The 26,229-nt window shown below is 45.9% G+C and overlaps 1 protein-coding gene across 3 annotated transcripts; it reads left to right on the top strand.

The window, feature by feature from the left end:
- The first annotated feature begins 115 nt into the window (after positions 1 to 115).
- Positions 116 to 25,282, top strand: IK (IK cytokine). 3 transcript variants are annotated; one of them, XM_029583934.1, is made up of 20 exons: positions 116 to 286; positions 1,929 to 1,992; positions 2,862 to 2,954; positions 3,594 to 3,652; positions 4,260 to 4,431; positions 4,519 to 4,633; positions 5,476 to 5,546; positions 6,577 to 6,623; positions 6,890 to 7,053; positions 7,554 to 7,662; positions 8,553 to 8,592; positions 11,708 to 11,945; positions 13,470 to 13,488; positions 13,756 to 13,834; positions 15,168 to 15,248; positions 15,525 to 15,582; positions 16,039 to 16,127; positions 16,292 to 16,400; positions 16,642 to 16,676; positions 24,718 to 25,282. In XM_029583934.1, the coding sequence occupies exons 1-20, from the start codon at positions 271 to 273 to the stop codon at positions 24,743 to 24,745; spliced, it is 1,686 nt and encodes a 561-aa protein (XP_029439794.1). In that variant the 5' UTR covers positions 116 to 270; the 3' UTR covers positions 24,746 to 25,282. The 3 variants fall into 3 exon arrangements, with proteins under 3 accessions (XP_029439794.1, XP_029439795.1, XP_029439796.1); XM_029583935.1 differs by having other exon boundaries at positions 120 to 286; positions 3,594 to 3,653; positions 4,264 to 4,431; XM_029583936.1 differs by lacking the exon at positions 116 to 286 and having other exon boundaries at positions 1,943 to 1,992; positions 4,262 to 4,431.
- The last annotated feature ends 947 nt before the right edge of the window (positions 25,283 to 26,229 follow it).

The following is a 26,229-nucleotide window of genomic DNA, read 5'->3' as shown; positions in this document are numbered from 1 at the left end:
ACTCCCCCCCCCACCACCCCTCGTCGAAAGACAACGGCGAGGCCGGCGGACACCATTGTGATCCCTAATAACCAATAAAAACCCAAGTCTGTCTAATTGTCATTTCCGTTGCCCAATGCTGCGGCCGTTCCCATAGTAACTGAGGGCGGTGGGGGCTGGAAAGGGACGAGCTTGCCGTGGATTGGTGCTCGCCGAGCGGTGCTGTATGGGAAATAGTCGCGGCTTGGCTGCTGTTTGTGGTGGGAGCTCGTACCCCTGACCGAGGCCAAGATGCCGGAGAGAGATGGTGAGTGGCCCCCGGGCCGGATGCCCTGAAAGCGAGGGACAAACGGATAGGATCCGTCCCATGGCCGAAGCGTAAACACGAGCAGCGATTACAAAATGACCATAAAGCTCTGGCCTGGGTCCCTGCAGGTCTTTGAGGGCAGGGAATCGCGCAGTTTGGGGGCTTAATGGTGAGCAGGAACCCTTTCCAGGCATCTCTTGCTGGGGTCGGACTGATCTGCCCTTGGAGCCCGCAGGATCTGCCCATGTACCTGTGATCGCAGTTTTATAATCTGTCCATCCCGATTTTGGCAACTAAGGTTAATCAGGTGTGACAAGACCCAGGTCCTAGAGCCTGATTGTTGAGTAATAGTAGTAATGATTCAACTTGATTGTGGTGTTGAGCGCTTGTCTGCTGCTACAGTCAAATGCAGTTTATGTACTGAACTTTTTTTCAGCCGTACTTTATAACACTCAGTATGGGCACCTTTTTACCCCAGGAAAATGACAGGAGAGGAGGGACTGGATGAGGAAGCACAGTAGTTCTTGTCTGCTCCAGGGCCACCCCCTCCCTTTCTGATGAATGCAGGCTGCTGCCTGAGAGGGGAGAGTCTAGAGCAGGAAGCAGAGGGCTCTTCTCTGCGGGCATTGACCAGTAGAGTTGCTGCACTAATCCTGTAGCGTATGACATGACCAGGGACAACATAGAACCGGATAATTGTCCTTACTATTAACCATTCTGTACCCTGTAATTTTAATTATTATTGTTGGCATTATTATGTATTTTTCTTCTGTATTCTTCTTTTACTACTTTATGTATTTGGAAACACATACACATTTTATCATGACAGTACAATTTCCCAAATCTAAATATGAGAAAAACACGGGGAGGGGGAGAGGGGATCCAGAGAAAGAGAGATATTCGTCTCTCTTTCAACCTTCTTTCCCCACTGGTGCTTTCCCCATGCCATGATCGAGGTAGAGGAGGCACCAGCAGATAAATTAATGTGCTGCTGTCGTATGCCTCCATTTGCTGGGAAGGAGAGAGGATCGTGCTGTGGAGGTAGGGAGTGGGGTACATTTCTCTAGCGATGGCCCATCTGAGTACCAGCACCTTTCTAGAAAAACAGCACTGGTTATGTATGTATGTTAAATAACTGTAGAAAGCAGACAGATTATATAGAGTAGGATCAAAAGGAAGGTGATGCATGAAATGGAGGGAAAGGAGCCTGGTACTTGCAGTTACTGAATTATATGATCAGCTTTAAAAGATTGATTAGAGGACAAGTATTAGACATCATTATGTTCTAATAAAAATTTCACAGAGTGATATTTTTAAGCATCTATTTTTAATGCAGTGCAGATATTTGCTAGCTCAGTTTTGCTAAGATATAAAGTGTTCAGGAGGGTGTAGCGATCCGGATTCTTTCTTATGAAAAGATAAAATGTTAATTAGTATTAATGCTTGTTGTTTATGTAGTGGTTGTTCTTTGTCAAAAGCAAAAGATGTGGAAATTGCCTGAACATATGCTTGTAATTCCCAGCACCAGTTTAAATGTAGCTATTTAAAACTGATTTACCATATCACATATCTCATGTCTTGATTTTATGACTGCTTCTCTGCTTTGCTACTTTACCCTAATAATTCTCTTGCCTCCTTCTAGTTGACATATTTTCAAACCCTCTGGCCCCTGAGGGCCATGAGATTGAAGATCATCATTCACTTCAGTGAGTATTACAGCTTTCTTCTCTCAGCTTTAGGAAACAGAAAGGTAGGAGAGCCAAGGTAGAATCAATTTATTAAGGTATTTTGAGTAGCTTGATAAATTCTTATCCATTGACTATGATTTATTTGCTTAAAGTCAGTGCTTTTTAGTTACATTGGAATGGGTATTTGCTGAAAAGGAATTGTTTTATTGACACAGCCCAGTGATGGCGAACTCCAGTCCTCAAGTGCCACAAACAGGCCAAGTTTTCACAATGAATACGCATGAGATAGAGTTGCATACACTGCAGGCATGTTTTTCTACTGTGTTATGGTTTTGTTTTCCGTGCCTCTTTAATCATGCTTTCTCTATATCAAGTAGAGTTTCTGCCTCCCTTGGGTTGTTGACTACTTGGTAAATGATTTTGTTTCTAGCATTATTTAAACTAATGCTATATCATCTGTTACCAGTAACTATATAGATCACATTCTTCTGTTACTGGCATTCAAATGTTTTCTACATTAATTCAGTGCCAAAACAATCAATACCTTTTTAATTTTCTTTTCTTTGTGCCTGACATTCCTATATGCCTCCATCAGCTCTGTGCAGTGAAATCACACTTATGGTGCAGCATGGGAGTGTGAGCCCCTTGCAATTTTGAAATAACCACCTTGCCCCTATCCATTTCACTGCTCTTCCAACTAAAGCTTTTTTTTATAAGAAATCAGAAAACTTTCAAAATATCTGAAAGGCCTAAAACAGCTGGTGAAGATTTTTATGCGTTGAGGTTTGTGAGACCACTTCTGGGGGAGATAGATTAGCTTAAACAAATGAGTTCAAAAGTGGTGGGTGATGTGCCGTTCAGTGATAACATTTGTGCACTCTTTTTAGATCCAAGCTGACCAATGAAGACTTCAGGAAGCTGCTTATGACCCCCAGGTCTACACCATCAGCAGCACCACCTTCAAAATCTCGCCACCATGAGTAAGTGGCCTCGAGGCACCGCATCCCAACTGCAAAACATACACCAGGAGCTTGGACCATATCTGAACTATAGTTTTCCATTGTAAAAGTATGGTAGGAAATGTTTTATGAACGGCAAGTGTTACCGTGAGGAACTATAATACGAGTAGAACATCTTCAGCCTAAGCAGAAATGTTCTTGTGAGCAACAAAACTTGAAATGTCAAAATGAATTTTTATTCTGCTGCCAACCTCATACTATGGGGTTGCAGTCAAGGTACAACTCGAACCGTGATTTTAATATATTGCGAGCACAGGAAAGTTTTTATTTATTTATTTTTTTCTTGACTTAATTTTAATTTACTTGTGCAGGGAAACAGGATGCTGTAGTCTTGTTCCACTGAGCAAAAAAGACCATTCCCAGGCATCTGCTTTAAAAAAAGGGTGGTGGTTAGTTATTACAAACAGCAGAGGGTCACATTTCATGGTGATTACCTGGGTGAGAGAGGCCCGGGAGCTGCAGGCAGTAGAAAGTTCAGCAGCTGGTCTAGGAATGTCAAACCTCGGACAGGGGTAACAGAGACCACCAGGCTTTTATCTGTGGGGCTTTCTTCTTCTGAGCCACAATGTTGAACATCACCCACTTCCTTATCCTTTTCAGGATGCCCCGAGAATACAACGAGGATGAAGATCCAGCTGCTCGGAGGAGGAAAAAAAAAAGGTAAACCACAAGGAGAAACGGGAAGAGCAATTTCGCTGACACAGAGAAGGAAGCAACTTGGAAATGGCTTCAGCTCAGTGGGAAGGCTGATCTCTAGTCTGTGCCTTTAGATCCAGCAATATGTTCCAGCAAAATCCTTTAAAGGACAGTGAAATCATTTTTAATGTGCATTTTTTTTTCTTAATCACTATAAGAGAGCATTTTCCCCCCAAGTCTCTATTTTTGAAACATTAGCAATGCTGTTCAGATGAATAGTATGGATTAAAGCAGTTATTTATAATGCTTGTGTGGTATTTCATCATGAACCTGATGCATTTGTATGCTAGATTAATTTTATAGATGCGAAGGCTTATTTTTGAAAGCAATGATCTTTAGCTATCACCTTATCTCTCTCATATTTTGTAGTTGCACTGGGTAACTCTGTGTCCCTAGGCAGCGTTTGATAATGCCATTCGTTAGTTCAGAATTGGAACTACGAGCAGGCGTCCTCTTCTCTTATCCCAAAGTTTGATTTTTTAGCAGCTCTTGACCGTGCCATGCCATGTATGCTTTTTTGAAGCAGGTCTATACCTGAAGCCTAAATATCTTGTAAACCTTTCGCTGTCTACAGCTATTATGCAAAACTGCGTCAGCAAGAAATTGAGCGAGAGCGGGAACTGGCCGAGAAGTACAGGGATCGGGCCAAGGAACGGAGAGATGGCGTCAACAAGGACTATGAGGAAACTGAGCTGATTAGCACAACTGCCAACTACAGAGCAGTGGGCCCCACGGCTGAGGCGTAAGCGCCCCCATATTGTGTTCCTTTCCCATTACATTATGAACTGAGAACCCTCTCTGGGTAACACTCTAACACTTCCATCCCCAGGGATAAATCAGCAGCAGAGAAAAGGCGACAGCTGATCCAGGAATCCAAGTTCTTGGGTGGTGACATGGAGCACACTCACTTGGTGAAAGGGCTGGATTTTGCTCTGCTGCAGAAGGTGAGGACTCGGCTGGTAGGAGCAAAGCTAATGAGCCAGCTAAGGATGAGAACTCGTTAACTCCAGATCCCCCCTCATTTCTTATGTCGAAGAGGAGCTGTAGATGTGAATCGGTTATTTACTCTTTCAGATAATAGAAAGACTAGGGGGCACTCCATGAAGTTAGCATGGGGCACATTTAAAACTAATCGGAGAAAGTTCTTTTTTACTCAACGCACAATTAAACTCTGGAATTTGTTGCCAGAGGATGTGGTTAGTGCAGTTAGTATAGCTGTGTTTAAAAAAGGATTGGATACGTTCTTGGAGGAGAAGTCCATTACCTGCTATTAAGTTCACTTAGAGAATAGCCACTGCCATTCGCAATGGTTACATAGAATAGACTTAGTTTTTGGGTACTTGCCAGGTTCTTATGGCCTGGATTGGCCACTGTTGGAAACAGGATGCTGGGCTTGATGGACCCTTGGTCTGACCCAGTATGGCATTTTCTTATGTTCTACCGGACACTCTGTAGCACACACAGAAAAATGGTTGAATTAGCAGACATTTGAAATGAGAGCAGTAGCACCTATCCAGATTGCAAGCCTAGCTACTGTTTACGCATGATGTCGGTAGCTGAAGTTGAAGCCTTGAAGATAAGGCGGGATTGCGTTTGTGTTTCGGATTTGTGCTAACGCAACCATTTTTCTGGACTCGATTTGGTTTGTAAGTAGTACATTTCCAGCAAGGTGCGTCTGTGTACCTGTTGCATTTGTAGATTTCTAAATCTCTAAAACCAGGTGGTCAACATTCGATTCTGTGCCGTAAAAGGAGTAGGGTTTCCAATCTAAATTTTGCTTTGTTAGGTGCGAGCAGAAATTGCAAGCAAGGAGAAGGAAGAGGAAGATCTGATGGAGAAGCCACAAAAGGAGACAAAGTAAGTAATTGAAGGTGTGGATAAAGAGGAGGAACAGTGTTACCTGCATGAGAGAGGGGGGGGGGACGACGACACTGGAGTGCGCTGTGTGCCCTAGAGAGGGGGCATGAGGGTAATACCTACATGGGAGGGAGGGGCAATGGGCTGTGCTGCCTCCCTGAGAGAGGGCTGATGCTCTCATAGGGAGGATAAGGGGCACCGGGGTGGATTGTATACATGGGGAGAGACAGGAGACAGCTTTTAGGGTGTGCTGCCTGTGCCAAAGAGAGGGGACATTGAGGGATGATGCCCAGATGGGTAGGAAGGAAGAGGGACACTGGCGTGTGCAACCTGCCTGAGAGAGGAGGGGGCTGGGGAATGATGTCCACGTGGGTGGGAGGGTGCGAAGGAGGAAGAGGGGCATTGGGGTGGACTTGCCAGCATGGGAATGGGGGGTGGGGAAGGGCATTTGAGTGGGGGGTGCTGTCTCTATGGGAGGGAGAGAGGAGGGGGAGGTGCTGGGGTGATGGAGAGACAATGGATTGCTTTTTTCATACTTCGGTCATGCCACCGTATCCAGACTACCCATAAAAATCTGATTTGTCAGTTAAAAGTTATGATATTTGAAGAAAATGAATTGAATTTGCTTTTGGAATTCCTTACCACTTAGCATTCGCCTCGAGAGAGATTATTTGAAATTCAGGAAGGCCCTTAAGACTCATCTGTTTTTACAAGCCTTTTTTCCAGTTGAATTCCACTTGTTTTTAGCCTTACATTTTACTTAGTTTCATAATATGATTCTGGCTAACTCTAAAGTCATGCTGCATTCACTATTCTGCCTTTTTTGTCTTTTTTTTTTTTGTTTTGTTTTGTTTTACTTGTTTTGTATTTATTTTATCTGCTGATCCGATTCGCTATTTGTATTAATTGTTTTATGTTATATTTTAGCTAGTCTTATTTTGTTAACTCTGCTTAACAAATGCAATGAGCTGCGATTTAATCAAGAAATAGTAAACAGAAACATAACTTTTGTTATTAATTATTAATCTAGGAAAGATGAAGATCCAGAAAATAAAATTGAATTCAAGACGCGCCTGGGTAAGATTTAAAAATTCCTTTTCTTGCATGTGTTGCTGCAGATTTGCCCCATGGCTGTTTCCTGTCTGTAGGGTGACTGTTCTCTTAGACCTGTGACATGGTCTGGAATGACAGGATACCTGTGCTAAGAGATGCTGTGATTGGGAAGGCTGGCTGGTGGACCTTTTTACTGTGGAATTCAGAAATATTCTCTTGGGTTATCTCTGAAGACCTTGCTCTGTTGTGATAAACCATCATTTGTCACCTTCTTTCTTCTGCTTGCTTAGGTCGCAATGTGTACCGTATGCTGTTCCGGAACAAATGTTACGAGCGGAATGAGCTCTTCCTTCCCGGGAGGATGGCCTACGTGGTGGATCTGGACGACGAGTACGCAGATACAGACATTCCAACCACACTCATCCGCAGCAAGGCCGATTGTCCCACCATGGAGGTAAAGAGCGTGGCGCAGCCTCCCTGAGGAGCTTGTGCGTAGTCGGGGAGGGGAGTAGCTCCTGTCGGAAGCGCTTTGCTTCCTCCTCACTGGCGCTTTTAACCCTTTACTGTTTCTGTCATACAAACTGTGTCCTCCATGAGCAGTTAAGAGTAGGCCCCTCTGCAGGAGCAGAGAATGGCTCGGAACATCGCACCCAGTATTGGCCTTCCCCCCCACCCCCCCAAGAGTAGAGCTCGTACCCTTCATTTAGAAAGCCGATCTGTGGCACAGCCGTGGCATTCTGCACTGGGACTCTCTTTTGAGTCGCCTGCCTGTTGGAGGGGTGGAAAGGGGGAACCTGCAGATGAGAGAGGTTTCTAACTAAAGGAAAGTGCTATCCTAGCTGTCTGGAAGCAAAGCCTGAAGGATGTTAGTCTACGAGTAAAAGGTGAATACAAGGATCCGCATCCTTTTGAAGAAACGTGATTTTCACAGCAGATCTTCTGTGTGTTTCGCAGGCTCAGACAACTCTTACAACCAATGACATCGTAATCAGCAAACTGACTCAGATCCTCTCCTACCTCAGGCAGGGAACCCGCAATAAGAAACTGAAGAAGAAAGACAAAGGTAACGCCAGGCCCCAGTCCTCTAGTCTGTTTGCTTCCTGTGTTTTGTCCTGCTTCCCTGGCTGGTTCTCATCAAAGTAACTGAAATACTCAGAATCTGCGAGCTAATCTAATGGGTCCATAAAGTCATGGAAAACTGCACTGGAAAGGTGATAGTTAAAATTGCCTTCTGTTTTTACCCTGCCCGAGAACAGGAGACTTGTCCCGTGCAGCCACCATGTGTACGAGCGAAAGCTTGCAAAGTTTAAATAGCTCAGTCAGGGTTTGTTACAGAGCAAGAGCAACTGGGAAGAATGTTTCAATTCTGATCCCTTTATCTGGCACAGAGGTGGCTGTTTTTCTTTTTCCCCCAGGTTGTCAGCATTGCTGAACCTGAAATGCCCCCTGAGCATGTATAGCACTAAAACAGAGCACTCAACCGAAGAAAATGACTCTTTCAGCATTGCTTTCTCCAAGATTGGCGTGCTCACTTCCTCCTCCGCATGTCTTCAGTCCCCTTTCCCAGGCCAGGAGGGAGCTGTGCGGGCCTGTAGTAGGTTCTGATTTGCTCTGCAAGGGTGGGCAGGGAGCCCTGAAATCTCAAGAGAAAATAACTGCCTTGAAATCTTCCTTTTCAGGGTGTACAGTGCAGCATTTTAGTGCTGTATGTGCTCAGCGACCCATTTTAGCTCCATGTCTTTACCGTGCTGCCACGCAGTTCCTGTCCTCTCGAAAATATGTTTCCTACAACCATGGACTGCAGATTGTACCAGCACGGTTTTGGCTGGGGAAACTGTATTGAAACGTCTTTATCCGGTTGCCTTGGCTCTGCACGGGAGGTGGGAAGAAGCAAGTCCGTAATGGGGGGGGAGAGGCCTGGTGAGTTCACCGATTCCTTGTCTGTCCTTGCAGGAAAGCTGGATGAAAAGAAAGCCCCAGAGGCAGACATGAAGTAAGTGGGCCTCTCTTCCTCTGGCAATACCATGTGCTTTATTGTTGTGGAGCTGCTCAAATATTCTGAAATTGGTTGGGCTGGGCTTGTCTGTACGCTTGGGTTTTTCTAGCACTCAAGGCCAGTCTGTTGGAAAGGGGTCAAGTCAAAGTTAGTGGTTTGCCTTCCACCTGATCTGCCAGCTCTGAGGAAAGCGGCTCTGCCTGTGGTTGGACGGGCAGATGGATTGAATCGGCACACGGGTGATTTTTTTTTCCGCTGATTCTGTGCCAGAATACATGGGTCCACTTCTTGGCATCTAGTTTGAGGTCATGAGTTTTGTTTTTTTTCTCACCTCCCTTTCTCTCATTAAGTAACATCTTTCCCTGTGCATTTTTATTTTTATTGATTTCAGTTAGAATGTACACAAACACAACCAAAAAAGTACAATCAAACCTTTCCTAGTGTGCTGCCAGGCGGACTCAGGACCAATCAATTGTGCTCCAGAACAGCTATTTCACATTCTGACTGATCACCCTGACCTACAAGTGACTGCCACACTTGAATCGGTGCTTTAGCATTCAATCACAGCCCCATTCTAATGTATTTCATGAGTGATAAACTTTATTTTTTCTTTTAAATCATTTTTCTTTATCATTGATAAATATTTTTCAAGTACATTCTTCTTGGTAGCAGTTCATTTTCCCCTCGCTGTTTATTAGGAGTTTCTTAGTGTGTAGCCAGATGGACTGAGGACCAAGGGGTTATACTCCACTGCCAGGAGATGGAGTCAGGTTACAAAGCTGACATCACTGTACATATATCCCTGCAGTGACCTCAGCTCCCCAGTATTCTCCGTCTCCAGCAGATGGTGGACGTACTTCTCCCTATGGGGATTGCTGTACTTTTTGGAAGGAGAAATTCTGCATGCTAAATTGAAAAAAATTGAGCACTTCTCTTCTGCAGCGATACCTAAAAGGTCCTTCCCCCAGTTGAGAATTCCTGAGACTATTTCCAAGATCCCTCAGAGGTGTGCCTTGGTCCGGAAGCCTGTTCCCGGCATAGACTTTGCTGCTTAGGCAGCTGAAAGACAGTGGGTGCAGAAAGCTGAGTGCAGCGGTCACGGCCAAAGCCCTCTCCCCCCGAATCCAGAAGCCGTGTCTGTACTCATCCCATTTCAGAGACAATTAGAGGGAGTTTCGGTAGGTCTCCCCTCTGTATCCATGCTTAGCGCGCCATACCGATGTCGTTCCCGCTTCCATTGGGGGTAAGGGGAATTGGGCTTCCACACGGGTTGAGCAGCCGCCAGTGGGCTAGGCCCCGCTGTAGACTTGATCGGCACACCACATGGTAGGCCATGATGGCGCCATCTTGCACGCGTTTGTGGGTGCACCATATTGTCCTCCATAGGGCATCAGTACGGCAGTGCACACATTGTGCGTCTACCATTGGGTGCGTACCTACATATACATCTTTTAAAGCGCGCGATACAGGTAGAGCTGCAAGCACAGGCTGTACGTGCACATCTACCGCTGCGAATGGCACAGCCAACCAAGAAGCCTAAGCGCCTTGCTCTCTGCATTGCTTGCTATATTAGAGCCTCCTTGGACTTTGCTAAGCCAGGCTCCTCCCATTCGGATGACGAGTTGGTCACTGTCTTAACTGGAAGTACACCGGACCTCAATATCCCCTTGACTGGGTCATTTGTGGGCGTGGGAAATTCAACTGGTTCCACCTCCTGGATTAGGCATGGACTCGGCTGCCTTTTCCAGGGGCTACAAGCCTTCATACAGGTGCAGTCTACTGCCTCACTTGCCCCTGTCCGGGCGTAGCCTCAGCCGATGTCCCCTCACTTTCCCATTCCTACCAGTAGACCCTGAGGTATGCCTCGCCTTACCAAGGATATCCCTGGCAGGGACTCGGATGGCACAGACAAAGAGGAGGAACCCGATTCCTTGGAAGATGGAGAAATCCCCCCTGGATTGGAACCGTATCGGACCATGTAATCGTTGCTTCATAAAGACGAATTGCTGGCCCTGGTTTCCCAAACCCTGAAGACGCTGGGAGTTCCTGGAGTGGATTCTATGACGGAACCAAAGAAGAATCCCATTCTGATTTCCTTGCGGAAAGCCTCCTGCTACTTTTCAGTGATGAACGCCCTCCAGGAGTTGATTGATCTGGAATGGGATGCCCAGAAGCAAGTTTTAAAGGGGGCAGGGTGTTGGACGCTCTATACCCTCTGGACCCAGCGGTAAGAGAACGTTTGCGTTTTCTTAAAGTGGATTCACTAGGCTGTGCATCTCTAAGCGAACAACTATCCCAGTGGAGGGAAGAGTGGCCTTAAGATGTGCTTGATAGACGGATCAAGTCTATCCTTAGACACTGTAGCAATGACTTTACAGTTCGCACTTTGTTGCACTCTGGTGGCTCGTTTATGATTAATGGCTCGGGGGTGAATTCCAGAGCAATTATGGAACCTGCTGCCGCCGGTTTAGCAGATGCAGGCTCTGATTTAGTCTGTACTTTGGCCAGAGGCCTCGATGGTGGCTGCGGAATTGGTCAGCTGAAGCAACCTCCAAAGCTAATCTTACAAAGATGCCCTTTAAAGGATCACTCTTATTCGGGAGCAAATTGGGAAAGCTGGCCAGTAAATGGGGTGAATCCACTGTGGCTTTTGAAGAGAATACTGTAGAGCTGAGATCACTGCAGGAGTATATGCACATTGATGTCAGCTTTGAAACCTGACTCTGTCTCCATCTGCTGGCAGGAGAGCACAAACCATCTGTCTACACTAAGAAAAAACGAAATTATCAGGTAAGTAATTTCTCCAGTACGTCTGATATTCAGTGGAGTGCAGCATTTTTGTTTTCTTATGCATTTGAACAGAGTTGCCATCTGTCTGTCCTATGGTATTAGCTCTGTACTGGGCTGCGATGCTGGTTATTACTGTCCCCATGCCCAGAGCTCTGCATGATTTACTCTGCTTTTCACATCTTCCCTAAGTAACCTGGGTCAGGGCTTAATTTTCTAATTTTGTCACTCCATATTTTTCCATTTCGGAATATGATTTCTCTTTTAGTGGCTTTTAAGAATGTTGAGTTAAGCGTGAATAGCACGTGTCTTTTTTTCTCCGCAGTATTTTTGAAGACATTGGAGATTATGTGCCAACCACGGTGAAAGTTCCACGGGAGAAGGATCGGGAAAAGTACAAAGAGCGGGACCGAGCTCGGGAGAGGGAACGGGAGCGAGACCGGGAAAGAGACCGGGAGCGGGACAGGGAACGGGAGCGGGAGCGGGAGCGAGAGCGGGAACGAGACAAAGATGAAGAAAAGAAGAGACACAGCTACTTTGAGAAGCCCAAGGCTGACGATGAGGTAACCGCTGGGGGCCACAGGCCCATCAAGTTGTGCTGTTCTATCCCGTATCCTTCCATGGAAATGCTTTATATTGTTGGAAAATGACTTGCACTTTAGAAGTGTATTAGGGGTGGTGGTGGTATATCTTAGTGTATCTGACTCCATGCTGCTCAGAGTTAGCAGAATTCTGGTTTATAAATGAAAACCGGCAAACCTGGGATATGGGGTTCAGAGAAGGACGTTCTCAGCAGATTGACTTCTTGGGGACCCTTGTGTGCGGTCAAGGGTACGGAAGTGCTGTAGGGCTCTGTTTGGAAGGCATTGAATTCAGGCGGAGGGAATGGTTTGTCCATGTGATTCTCTTCCCTGCTTCAAACCTGCCTGAAGCAACAAAGCCGTTGGACAGAGATGATATCTTTTAGAGGGCCGCTTAGGGTTTTAAGATTCCAGCCTTCATCCCTTATCATTTGCACTATTTTTTACACAACTGTTTTTTGGTGGTTTTATTTTTGAATGGTCTAATAATTGTTCCCATCTCTGCTTCTGTAAGTGAACAGGTTCCTCTGTAGTATTGTCTCAGCAGTGCCAGGTTGAGGTGTCTCTCACCTCCTACCTGTAAGCAGCTCTGGTCCTTTAGAAATTCCCAGTTAATATTTGTCATATTTGCATGTATTTGATCTGCAAACTAAGTACCTGATTCACGAAGGATTTTTCCCCATAGACACAAAATGGGAGAAAAGCCGTAATGAATCTGGCCCTAAGTCTGTTTACAGCCCTCAAATGATTTGAGTTCCTTATTCTAGTATGGAGCAAGGCACAGTGCTAAACTCCACGTCTAAATAAAGAGAACACGGGAAATCTGGTCAAAAGATAGTGAAAGTGAAGCAGCGTTCCTCTCTCCTCTCTCCTCTCCCTAGTCTGTTGTTGCCGGACGTGGGCTGTTGGCTTCCAGGACTGGGGATGGGGGGGGGGGGGTGTACAAAGCTGCCTGTATTTGCAGAGATCAGTCAGAAGGGTTTTACACATACTGTGCCACCCGGTTAAAACTCGCTCTGCAGTGGAGTACTCCGTCTATGTGCTGGAGGCCTTTGCTGCTGCTGGTGGTGTTTGTTAGAAAGAGGCCTGTCCTGTCCTTTCTTGGTTTGAAAAAAAAAAGATAAATGAGGTGATTATATTGCAAGAAAGGAATCAAGATCTCGGTGATACATTTTCAGCTGCGTTCACAGTTTTGAATGTCGCTATCAAGATTTGGTCTCTTTTCGACGCAGTTTATAAACGCAGTTGAGAATGTATCACCGAGATCTTGATGAAGCCATTAAATGTCTGGAGGAACAGCTTTGACTGTTTGGGACATTTGAAGTTCCTGCCAACTCTTTTTGTGCTTTCCTGTTGTGTGGGTGATTGGACTTTCCACCTCGACTCCCACGATTATAATACGTGAAAACAGAGAAAATCTAAGAAAAACATTGGCGTTTTCTTGTATAATTTAAGTATTGCTGTGGTATGCACTCACAAACTGTTTTTTATTTCTCTCTCTTTTAGCCTGTAGAAGCTGAGAAAGGTAAGTTCTGAATAAGAATACTTCTCGCCACCTGCGCTTGCTACGTCAGTTAATCTGGTGCAGAACTGTTCCTCCCTTTCCTTGTGTTGAACACCCTGCTCAGATGGGCCACCGACTGGGCCTAAACGCCACACCAGAAAATACAGAAGCCTAGGCATAATGCAAGAGTCCTTTTTCTTGTAAGATGTGGGAGGGGACTGGGACCATTTTGCCTGTCGTATTAGCAAAATCTAACACTTTTTTTTTTTTTTTTGTGTTTTCTTACAGGACCGGGCTCGGCCAAGGATCTGATCAAATCTATCAATGAGAATTTTGCTGGAGCTCCTGGCTGGGAGGGCGCAGATCCATATCCTTTGGAGTTGACACAAATGTGATTGCACTGGGAATTTCCCCCGAGTCCTTGCTTCAAGACGGTGCCAGCTCCTGCTGTTTTGGGCCTGATGGGACGCAAACTTTCTCTTCCCCCTGCTGAGTCTGGGAGCGATGCTGCTGCTCTCTTCACCCTATGGGGGAAAGGAGGTTGGGGATGCTGGGAAGATGAAGGTGGAATGGAGAGGGTGGAGGGGCTGCTGAGTAGGAAGGGATGGAAAACAGGGGGGTCAGTGTAGTTGGGCAGGCAGGGAGATGGGATGAGGGGGATAGAGAGAGTCAAGCAGGGAAGGGAGCACAGGGAAGAGGATGTGGGGAGTCAGGAATGCTGGGCAGGGAAATGGGATGAAGGGGATAGAGAGAGAGTCAAGCAGGGAGGAAAGGGAGCACAGGGAAGAGGATATGGGGGATCAGGAATGCTGGGCAGGGAGATGGGATGAAGGGGATAGAGAGAGTCAAGCAGGGAAGGGAGCACAGGGAAGAGAATGTGGGGAGTCAGGAATGCTGGGCAGGGATGTGAGTGTGAGTGGATGATTGAAAGGGAGTACTTGGGGGGGGGGGGGGGGGGAAGTGAGGGATGATGGAGGCATGGAAGGGGAGTGACGGGGTGTCAGTTTGGGGAATGTGCATGCAGAATATATGTTCCCTGTCTTAACTTCTGGTGATATTAATAGAAACCATGTTGTACATAGAAGACATCCCTAGCTTCTGACTTTTGGAAAGGCTCCGCTGTTTTGCCTCAGAACACAGATGTTTTCCTTGTGTGCCTGCCTTCCTCCCACTTAAAAACAAAGCAAAAAAAGCTACTTTGTCTGGGATTGTAAAGTAAATATCAAAATGTTTTATTTAATGCTAGAGCTTGATTGCTAGTCCAGCAGTAGCTCCAGCTGAAGTAGGTAAGTGCATTACTATTCCAAAAATCCGAGTTCAAATCCCACGTCTCTCACTGTGCTTGGGCAGTCGCTTTATCTCCTGGGGCTGCAGGTACCCACTTCGATTGTGAGCTCTTCGGGGATGGGACTTATGGAGCTCGAATAACGACGCTGTAAGCCACCTTGAGATCATTTGGAAAAGCAGACTAAAAATCCAAATTATTGTTTCCTTTGATCCTGAAGGCAACATTGTATGCGACTGACTTGTAAGCCAGGTATTGCGTTGCAGACACTCGGCCTTAGTTTAGCATGAACCTTTCTTTCCCATGTACTGGCAGTCCAAACTAATACGCAGCACTTCTATAGCACTAGCCGACTGAGAATATTATCAGTTATATTTAGTTGTTTATGGCCGCGTTTTTCCTTAATATCGGAAACATTAAAGAAGCACGAAGACAAGAAGCAGCTGGGAGACTTCTTTGGAATGTCCAACAGTTACGCCGAGTGTTACCCAGCCACGTAAGGACCCTCGCTTCCTGATCGGTGGGGGAGACTTAGATATTTATCTCATTGAGGCTCAATGAGACCACCTGACAGCTGCCAAAACCAAAAAGTTCACTTAATGAAATGCACAAACGGGAACATACAGTCTGTTTGTGATGGGGGGGGACTTTTAACCACATCTTTTGCTATTGTGTTAAGAATCCAGATTACTGTTAACGGTGCTGATAGCAGCAGTAATGTTTCTAATTAGCTCTTCCTGCTGTGTTCTGACTTCATCTTGCCCCTTTGCAGAATGGATGACATGGCTGTGGACAGTGATGAGGAAGTAGACTACAGTAAAATGGATCAGGTATTGAAAACCATAGCTTTCTTACCAAGTTTGAGCCTGGCCCTACAGAGAGAGGACTGAGGGTTGGATTGATATTGATACTGTAGTTCGTACCCGATAATGTCTTGTTTTATCAGCCTTTTCCTGTGTACTGCAGACTGGCACTGACATTTTAAGAATCCTTATAGGTTATGATACTTTATTGTACTGCTTAAAAAAAAAAATGTTGTAGTCTGTGATCTGGAGGCTACGCAGGTCCCTTCGTCACAGCCTACAACGATACCAGACTTCTCCAGCGTCAGTACGGCTACTCGAAGGCTTCAGAAAAGCTTTCAGTGATTTTTTTCCCTAGCTCCCACCAACCTCTGTTTTACAGCAGTCTCTCCTCTGTGCTAAATATCTTTAATATACCCCAGCTCTCTTGCCTGCTAATTCCTTCTCCATGCTGGAGCCTAAAGAAGTCCGTCTCTGTTCCAGGGTAACAAGAAGGGGCCTTTGGGACGCTGGGACTTTGACACTCAGGAAGAGTACAGCGAATACATGAACAACAAGGAGGCCTTGCCAAAGTGAGTGTGGATTTCCGACAGAGCCACTGGATTCTAGATTGGCAGTGCACGCCCCGCCCTCTCTTCCTCTAGTGCTAGTGTCATAAGCTGCTGTCCACGTTGCCCGCGGCCAGCTGTGCACTTAGAAACAAGGCTGAGCCTGCTCTGCTCATCTTTCCCTGCAGAGCCGCTTTCCAATATGGCATCAAGATGTCAGAAGGCCGCAAAACCCGCCGTTTCAAAGAGACCAACGAAAAGGCCGAGCTGGACCGGCAGTGGAAGAAGATTAGTGCGGTGAGGAATGCTTACTGGGATCGTACTGGGGCTAGAAACTGGGTTTATTCCAGCAAACCTTCTAGAATCACAATTATTCCCAAAATGGACTAGAAAGGTTCTGGATATCTTTATGCTTAATTATATATCATTTTAAAACAAGCTTGAGGCTTCTCCTGATAATATGCTGAGCTGTGCTTAGAGTTTTGCAGTCTAAACCCAATTTTAATTGGTGTGTTGGCTTTTTTTTTTTTTTTTTAAGATAATTGAGAAAAGAAAGAAGCTGGAGGCTGATGGGTGAGTACAATCTGTTCCCACAGAGAAAGCTTGGAAGTGAATGTTGGAATTATTGGGATCTTGGCCTTTGGTACAACAAATAATTGAATGGAACCTCTTTAGGAATTGCTTTTTGCTGTTTCTTTCACTTTCTGTCTGCTCCTTGCTAGCACTCATGAACTTTCAGAAGGTAGTGAAAGCTTTAGTCGGGCTCTGAATGAGTTTCTACACGTTGGCCATGCTCGCCGAATCAACAGAAGAAGCTTTTTTTTTTGTCGGTGACCAGAAGTCATTAGCGGCCTGATGCCTGTGAAATGTTACCACAGCCCACTCTTGTTGGCAAACGTAGAAGGGAAAAAACGTCAGCATCAGAATTGGTGCCCAGTTCATCAGAATTTGCAGAGAGTGTAGGGCCCGGAGTTTTGGTCTCGCACCTCGTGGCCTTTTATGCCCGGGGAATTCGGGTGCATTGTGAGGAGCCTTTCACTGGCAATACCTGCCCTGTAAATCAGAGGGGGGACTTCTGTTTCTGGTGGGATCAGTGAGCACTTTTTCATCAAAACTAGAGTCGCTTGGAAAACTGAAAATAAACCCTGAAATATTCTCTAAGAAGACAGCACTGGAATTATTATATTCTGTTATTCCTCCAACAACAGCAAATAAGCTGGACGTTTGCTAAAAGTAACCAGCACTATTTTATCATTGCTAGACTCTAGAGCAGTGGTCCCCAACCCTGTCTTGGGGGCCCACCAGCCAGTCGGGTTTTCAAGATATCCACAATGAATATGCATGAGAGAAGATTTGCATGGTATGAAGGCAGTGCATGCAAATTTTCTCTCATGCATATTCATTGTGGATATCTTGAACACCCAACTGGCTAGTGGGCCCCGAGGGACAGGGTTGGGGACCACTGATCTAGAGGACTGAATTTTAGGTTCCTGTTCATACTCAGATCAGTCCAAACAAGTGGGTTTTGCATCCCTACCAGCAGATGGAGGCAAAAAACAAAGCTTTTGAGGCATTGCTACATAACCGAGAGTACCACCTGCAGTCCCTCGGTATTTCTCTGTCTCCAGCAGATGGCAGAGGTGCAAACCTGCAGTCTGACAAAAAAAAAACAAAAAGATTTTTGGGAAGTTCAGAGGTTGGACTGAGGCTCCCGGAGGTGTTAGGTTCCTTCCTGAATCATCGCTCAGGAGGAGCTGGAAACCTCGGCCTGGTTGTAAGCCGCTGCTTTCCGGAGGTCCTGCTAGCCAGGTGCCTGGCTCCCTCGTTACCTCCGAGGTCTCCACCTGCAAGCTGCCGTCCTTTTCAAGGACATTAACCCTGTGCTTTAAGTTGGTATTCAGTTTAAAAGAAAGATTTAGCAGAGTGGTTTGTCTGAAGGCAGGAACTTCAGTCTGGGACGATGGTCAGTGCATCTTAGGCACTGGGAGCTGTTGGCTCCAGCAGGAGGGGGAGAGAGAGAGAGTCACCCTTGCCTTTTATTTGCCAGGGGATCCAGGGAAAAGAAGGCTTTCTGCGGGCCGCTCAGGCCAGTGCGGCTCGGCGCCTAAGCCGCGTGTGCGTCCTGCTTTTTTTCTTTAGTGCGCTCAGGACGAATATTTTTTCTTTAGCAGCCACTTGGGTTATGGCGCCAAAACTGTACGTGATGGCATGCAAAGTGTCCACAAGACTCAATGCACACTCCCTCTGTACTGGCTGTGCAGCAGGAGAAGAGGGAACTTCTGCGGGAGTAACTATTGATAGAAGGGCCCTCGGGTCTTCAGGGGCCACAGCTGCGATCTCGGGGGGGGGGGGGGGGGGGATCACAGGGCTCAGCCATGCCAGCAGAGGATTGCGGGCAGGGACCCTCGACCTCTGGGGAGCCCAGAGACTCCCCTCCTCCTCTTTCACCTGTGGATCAGGGTGCCAAGAAAGGACGGGGGGGGGGGGGGGGGGGGGGGGGGGAGGAGAGCCTGATGAGAACCTGCTCGGTCAGGGGGCCAAGGATCTAGAAGAATTTTCTCTGGAACGTGTCTTCCTGCCTAAGGCCTTCCTGGCGAGGAGGGAAGCAACCCAGAGATAGGCAGCCAAGTCGCTTTTCTAAAAAACCAAAGGTAGTGTCTTCAGGAGGCTCTAGCGATCAGCTAAAACGCCTGGGCTGTGCAGGAACAGAGGCCAATCCAGGGATTTGGATGATTCTGATGATCTGCAGGAGGACCCTGTGGACACAGATGCGGCTCCGAATGAGTTACCGGTGACTGAGGGGGATGATCCTCGGGTGGTCCACCTGTTTAAGAAGGAGGAGCTGTGTTCCCTCATTCCCCAGGTGTTGGAGGAACTAGGGGTCAAGGTGGCCCAGGAAGAGTCTGATAATGAAGGCATGAATTCAGTCCTGATGGGGCAACGTGGTCCTCCTGGTGCCTAAGAAAATTCAGAAGCTGCTGAATTGGGAAAGGGACTTCCCGGAGGTGGGCTTGAAGGTTGGCAGGGCTATGGCTAAGCTTTTCCCATTGATGGAAGAGACCTTGGAGCTCAAAAGAGTGCCTAAAGTGGATGCTGCAGTTTTGGCGGATACCAAGAAGACAACCATCCCAGTGGCGGGTTCAGCCTCACTGAAGGATGTGCAGGACCACAAATTGGAGATTCAGTTGAAACAGATATTTAAAGTCTGCCTTGAGTCTCCTTGCCGCAATTTGTGGCATTATGATGCAGAGGGCCTATTTGCGCTGGGTTCAGAAAGCTCAGGAACAGGCCTCAAATGGGGCTTTCAGTCCCATGGAGGCTGGAGTGGCATATGTGATGGATGTGCTCTATGACTTGGTGCACACTTCAGCCAGGAGCATAGTTTTGGCAGTGGCAGTCCTGCAGGCTTTTGTGGTTGTGCAGTTGATCAGCTGACATGTGGTCCAAGTCCCAGTTGTGTAATCTTCCCTTTACAGGGAAACGCCTGTTTGGGGAGGATTTGGATCAGTTGATAAAGACTTTGGGGGAGTCCAAAGGGAACAGGTTACCTGAGGATAAGAGGAGCAGCAAGAAGGTTTTCCCGTCCCGCTCCTGCTTTTGAGATTTGCAACTGTTCCATTCAAGCAAGAAATCCTCTGTCTCAGGAACAAAGCAGTCGTTGTGACAACAACAGTCCTTTCGGGACTCCCACGGTTCCTCCAGGGATGTTGCCGGTCAGGGGACCGGATGAGGAAAGTCAACACAAGGAAGCCAGTGCCGCACTTTCCTCCGTAGAAGCGGTAGGGGGGGGCAGATTGTCCAGCTTTTACGAGGAGTGGGCCACTATTATTTATTTATTTGTTTGTTTTTTATGTACCAATATTCAACTAGTGTCATCACATCGGTGTACATATAACAAAAAGTTAGAAATGTTATGTTATAATAATCATAACAGTGAGAAGACTAAATGTAAAAAGAGAAGAAAAAATAAATGTGTGAAAAAGAAGTAATGAGAAATAGTTAAAATGAGATAGTGTAGCTGGGTTCAAAAAAGGTTTGGATAAGTTCTTGGAGGAGAAGTCCATTAACGGCTATTAATCAAGTTTACTTAGGGAATAGCCACTGCTATTAATTGCATCAGTAGCATGGGATCTTCTTGGTGTTTGGTACTTGCCAGGTTCTTGTGGCCTGGTTTGGCCTCTGTTGGAAACAGGATGCTGGGCTTGATGGACCCTTGGTCTGACCCAGCATGGCAATTTCTTATGTTCTTAGAAGAATAAAACGATTTATCATGTTGAGTATGCTTTTTGAAAAAGCCATGTTTTCAGTTCTTTTTTAAAAGATTGTGAAGAAGGCTCAATCAATCAATTGGTAGGGAATTCCATAGTTCTGGGCCAGCAATTGAGAAGGCACGTTGTCTTGTTGAGATGAGACGGTATCTTTTAGGAGAGGGAATTTCGAGGAGGCCAGTGTTTGTGGAACGTAAAGTTCTTTTTGATGATTGAAAAGTGAGTGTTGTATCCATCCAGAGACTTATTGTATAAAGCTTTATGAATAAGATATAAAGTCTTGTATTGTATTCTATAAATTATTGGTAGCCAGTGTAGAAATTTGAGAACTGGGGAAATGTGATCTGACTTTTTATGATAATTAAATAATCTAGCAACCGCATTTTGTAAAAGTTGAAGAGGAGTAATGGAAGAAGCAGATAATCCAAGGAGCAATATATTACAATAGTCTATTTTGGTAAATAGTAACCATGCAGAAGTCAAAATGGTGAAGGAGGGGTTTAATCCTTTTCAGAATTTGAAGTTTGAAAAAGCCATCTTTTATAATGCTGTTAATGTGCTTCTTAAGATATTTCAGAGTCTACATTAATTCCAAGGTCTCTTACATTGAGTAAAGTTGTTTTGCTAGATAAATAATTATTAAGATGTAGGTCAGGTTCAGGTGAGGATTTGTTACAAATAGAGTATTTCAGTTTTATTTTGATTGAGTGAGAGGGACATTTGTATTACCTTGGACTGTTGGGTTCTGGAGGTGGTAAGAGATGACTATGCTCTAGGATTTTCACACCCTATCAGGGAGGCCTTTCTGGAGTCCCACTGTTAGTCTCGAAGCAAGTGAGAAGCAGCGAGGGAGACTGCAGAGGTTACTAAGTTTAAACATAATAGTACCAGTCCCACTGGTCTAGCAGGGACAGGGGAAGTACTCCATTTATTTCGTGGTCCTCAAAATGGAGAGCACCTTTCGTCCCATTCTAGATTTGCAAAAGGTGAACATAGCCTTGCGGGTTCCATGTTTTCATATGGAGACGTTGCGCACAGTTATGTTGGTCCACAGAGAAGAATTCTTGGTGTCGTTGGACCTGACAGAGCCTTGCCTCCATATTCCTATTCGGAAGGACCTTCATAAGTTTCTTCAGATCATGGTGCTGGGACAGCGTTTTCAGTTCCGGGGTCTTCTCTTCAGCTTGGCCACAGCATCCCGAACCTTCACGAAGGTGGTGGTGGCGGCGGCAGCCTTGTGGCAAGAGGGGATTTTGGTACATTTGTATGTGGACGATTGGCTCATTCGAGCAAAGACTGAGGAGGAGTGCGTTCAGTCCCTTCAGTGAGTTATGGTCCCCTTGACTTTGCTGGGTTGGGTGATAAATGTGGCGAAGAGTTACCTAGTTCCAACCCAGGCGCAGTATCTGGGGGTACTATTTAATACCCAGAAAGGCAGGACATTCCTGACCACAGACAGATTGTCGAAGTTACAGGCGCAGGTAATACACTTGCTATGTTTGTGTCCTAACAGTCTGGGATTATTTGCAGGTCCAAGGATCCATGACTTCTACATTGGATTTGGTTCCATGGGCCTTTGCACACATGTGACTTTTACAGAAGGCGCTTTTGTCCAGATGGAATCTGTTGTCGGAGGAGTATCATCTGCCTTTGCCTCTTCTAGGGGAATCCTGATCCAGTCTCTCATGGTGGCTCTCGAGTCACAACCTGGAAAAGGGAGTGGATCCAGAGGCCCTGGGCTGGGTCTTTGGTGACTATGGATGCCAGTCTCAAGGGTTGGGGGGGCAGGTGTGTCTAGGGCGATTTGTCCAAAGTCTTTGGTCAACAGTGGAGATGTCCTGGTCTGTCAGTTGACTAGATCAAAGGTCAGATTGTTCGTGTGTTCTCAGACAATGCGACGACAGTGGTGTACATCAGTTGTCAAGGAGGGACAGAATCACCTGGTGGTTCTGGAGACTCAGTAGCTGTTTGCTTCGGCAGAACTTCACCGCAAGGGAATAGCGGCTTCTCATGTCGAAGGAATGGACAACTTGCAAGCAGACTTCCTCAGCAGGCAATATCTAGATCCGGGGGAATGGGAGTTGTCCCCAGAAGCCTAGGATCGCATCTGTGCCAGGTGGGGCTTCCCCAGTTGGATCTCATGGCAACACATGCCAACACAAAGGCGATGAGTTTTTTAGTGCAGAAGAGAAGTCGGCATGGAGGATCTGGATGCTCTAGTGTGTCCTTGGCAGACGGGAGTCCTACTATATGTATTCCCTCCATGAACACTCAGTCGAGTTTTGTGGGGCATAGTCTCATCCAGGGAATGTGGTGCCAGAGTGGCTGCAGTGACTGTGGTTCATGGATCCTGGTGCATCTCGCAATAGGGGGAACCCTCAGGTTAGTTCACCTGCCAGGGTTGCTTTGACAGGGTACCATATTTTCGTATTGGGAGGATCACTTTTTTGTCTCGCAGCTTGGCTTTTGAGAGGCAAAAGTTGCACCTGAAAGGATATTCAGAACTAGTTATTTCCACTTTACTCCAAGTTAGAAGACCCTCTACTTCTCTGGCATTCGTCAGAGTCTGGAAAGTTTTTGAGTCTTGGTAAACAGCGACTGGATCCCCTGACTGTGGATGTTCCTCATATCTTAGCCTTTTTGCATCAAGGGTTATCTAAGGGTCTAGCCGATAGCTTGCTCCACGTTCAGGTATCCGCCTCGAGTTCACTTAGGGGCAAGTTGCGGGGGAGGTCATTGGCCTCTCATCCTGATGTAATTCAGTTCCTGAAAGGAGTCAAGCATTGTGTCCTCCAATTCGGAAGTTATGCCCGGATTGGAACCTCAACTTTGTTCTGCAAGTGCTCTGTAGGGCCCCATTTGAGCCTTTAAAGGGAGCGTCTTTGAAGGATCAGACTTAGAAAGTTTTTCTGGTGGTCATATGTTCAGCCAGATGGATTTCGGAGTTACAGACGCTGTCTTGCAGGGATCCCTCTTTACGTATTTCTAATGACAGGGTGATGTTGCAAACGGTCCCCTCCTTTTTACTGAAGGTGGTTTCCTCCTTTCATATCAATCAGATGGTAGAGCTTCCGGCCGTTCCGGAGTGGTTTAAGGATTCGTCTCAGGATAGATAGCTGCATTTTTTGGATGTGCGGCAGTATCTGAAGGTCCCTTAACAGTTTTCAGTGATTGGATCACCTTTTTGTATTGTTCGGTGGCACAAAGAAAGGAGATAAAGCTTCTAAAGCCACAATCTTTTGATGGCGGAAGGAAACTATTTGCTCTCCTTATATCTGTGAGGGTCGCAGAATTCCAGTAGGCCTAAGAACGAATTCTACAAGAGCGCAGGCAGCCTCCTGGGCAGAGTGCAAGTTAGTGTCTCCTCAGGAAACATGAAGGGCTGTGGCATGGTCCTCGCTTCATACTTTCACCAAGCATTACTGTTTGGACATTCAAGCGGAGGTTGATGCGACCTTTTGAGTGTGTTCTACATGTGGGTCTTTCAGGTTTCTGCCCAGTCTAGGGGTCCTTGGGTACATCCCACTTGTCTGGACTTATCTAGGTATGAACAGGAAAGAAAAACTGGTTCTTACCTGCTAATTTTCGTTCCTGTAATACCACAGATCAGTCCAGAGATCCCACCCCTTCGCTGCTGAAAGACTGAATTTCCTGATAGTTGATGAACCGTATTTCAGAAATGTTTGCAAATTGTAAATATGTTGAGTTAAGTACTTATCAGACTGTTTTGTTCTCTGGAAGTAGGAGAGGCTCCAGTTCATGAGGTTCCAACCCTGAGTTACCGGTTTGCCCTGGAAAGGGGTTTAGTGACTAAATCTTTGGCTTGGGTACAGGTCAATACTGAGGGACTGCATGTGGCACTCTCTCTGAGCAGTGCCACAAAGCTTTTGTTCTCTGCCTCCATCTGCTGGTAGGGATACAAAACCCACTTGTCTGGACTGATCAGTGGTATCACAGGAACAAAAATTAGCAAGTAAGAACCATTTTCCTTCCTTTCTGGGTGCAGTCTGCCTGGTTATTGCATTTGAAAGGACTGCAAGCTAGGTGATCTGATTTGAACCTTGTTTAGAGGTTGGGCAAGGGGATATTTGCTGGTGGTTTATTTCACCCAGAAATTCAGACTTCATGAAGCAGTGGTAAATGGAAGCAAGGTAAAATGGATTGATGTCCCATGATATGGAATGAAATAAAGGTGGTCTTAGTATTTTGGAGCACAAGCATAATAATTCCCTGTAGTTTCAATACATGCAGCCAGCGGCTGTTCGTTTACAGACTTGTGCTGGGGCCCTGGACTCGAGCATGTGTCGAAATTCATTTTAACTACTTTTTCTCTCCTCTTGTTTCAGGGTGGAAGTGAAGAGACCCAAATATTGAAGCAACAGCAATGTATAAACTTCTACTTGAACTGCCTGAAGGTTTTGTACTCTGTTCATTTGTGTTCTGTTTGTACAGACTTATTTTCTGTTTGAAGATGGAAACATCACATTTCTTGACAATATTGAGCTTGGTACCGTTTTGAAACCATATTTCTGAAAATTGTTTGAGATTGCTGTAGATTTTCCATTATTTGCCCTCCATGTTGAAGAGTGTTTTGCAGGTTGGAAGACTAGAAAAGGACAGACTCATAAATGTAAGGTTAGATTGCTGTAACATTTTTGTAAATGCTCTACTTTCTCAGCCTCTGGGGTCATTCCTGCAGATTAAGTTTCAGCATTGCTCCCTAGTTTTATCCTAGTTCAGTCAGTCCCTCGCGAAGCACTAAAGCATCAGATCTGTCTTTCTTTTGGCTATCAAGCAGTTAAAATGAGTTATTTTAAATGTGTTTTTTGGAATGATTCAAACTTGGATAGCATGTAAGACCAAAAAAAAGTTTACTGTAAACAAAATGGTAAATAAATCTTTTGTAAAGTTTTTCTTTGTAAAGTTTTGAGAGCTTTAAGAAACCAACATAGAAATATGCTTTAAAACGTTCTGCTTTCTCTCTCCTTACTTTTATAGTTTTGATGTGTAATCTATGGAGAAATTACTACTTGATCTTTTCGTTTTCCTTGGTGTAGACAGATGGGCTCAGGACCAGTGGGCTTTGCACTTCTAGCAGTAGATGGAGACCCAGCAAACGGCCATCACAGTATATATATACTCCTGCAGTGACATCCAGCCTGCCAGTATTCTCTTTCAAAGCAACTGTGACAGACTAGCAAAACGTTTGCATAAAAAACATATACCCATTTCAATTCTCAGCCACCATGAAACACTGAGCTCAGACAATAAGCACATTAACACGGCTAGGGACTGGATGAACACTTACCCGTAATCCCCTAGAACATGTAGCCACACAGGAGGACCATTAACACAATCATTCAGCAGCCAAGGGCAGGAAGCTGAGGCCTTCTGTCTACACTAAAGAAAACAAAATTATCAGGTAAGTAGTAATTTCCTAGCATGTAGCCAGTGGGGACTCAGGACCAATGGGCTGTGCTCCCTAGCCAGCGAGTGGAGACAGAGTCAGGTTTGAAAGCTGACATCACCCTAGATACACCCCTGCAGTGACCTCAGCTCTTCAGTATCTCTCTATCTCCTAACAAATGGGCTGTGCTTTCCCTATGGGGATCGCTGTACCTTTTCAAAGAAGAAATTCTGCTTTTAAATTGGAGAAAAGATTGAGCCCCGTTCTCCTGTGCTGATACCTAGAGGTCCCTCCCCCGGTTGAGAATTCCTGAGGTGATTTCTGAGATCCCTCAGAGGTGGGCCTTAGTCCAGTAGCCAGTTGCTGGCGTGGACTTTGCTATTCAAGCAGCTGAAAGGCTGCAGGTGCAGGAAGCCTAGCGTGGCCGTGATGGACAAAACCCTCCTCCCCT

Source organism: Rhinatrema bivittatum, chromosome 18 (genome assembly GCF_901001135.1).
Source record: "Rhinatrema bivittatum chromosome 18, aRhiBiv1.1, whole genome shotgun sequence".
Taxonomy (NCBI): Eukaryota; Metazoa; Chordata; class Amphibia; order Gymnophiona; family Rhinatrematidae; genus Rhinatrema; species Rhinatrema bivittatum.
This window is presented reverse-complemented; position numbering and strand designations above follow the sequence as displayed.

Excerpts from the sequence above, each read along its gene's own strand:
- IK (XM_029583934.1), top strand. Across the intron at positions 2,955-3,593 it reads TCAAAATCTCGCCACCATGA|GATGCCCCGAGAATACAACG; the intron begins GTAAGTGGCCTC and ends TATCCTTTTCAG. Across the intron at positions 3,653-4,259 it reads TCGGAGGAGGAAAAAAAAAA|ACAGCTATTATGCAAAACTG; the intron begins GGTAAACCACAA and ends CTTTCGCTGTCT.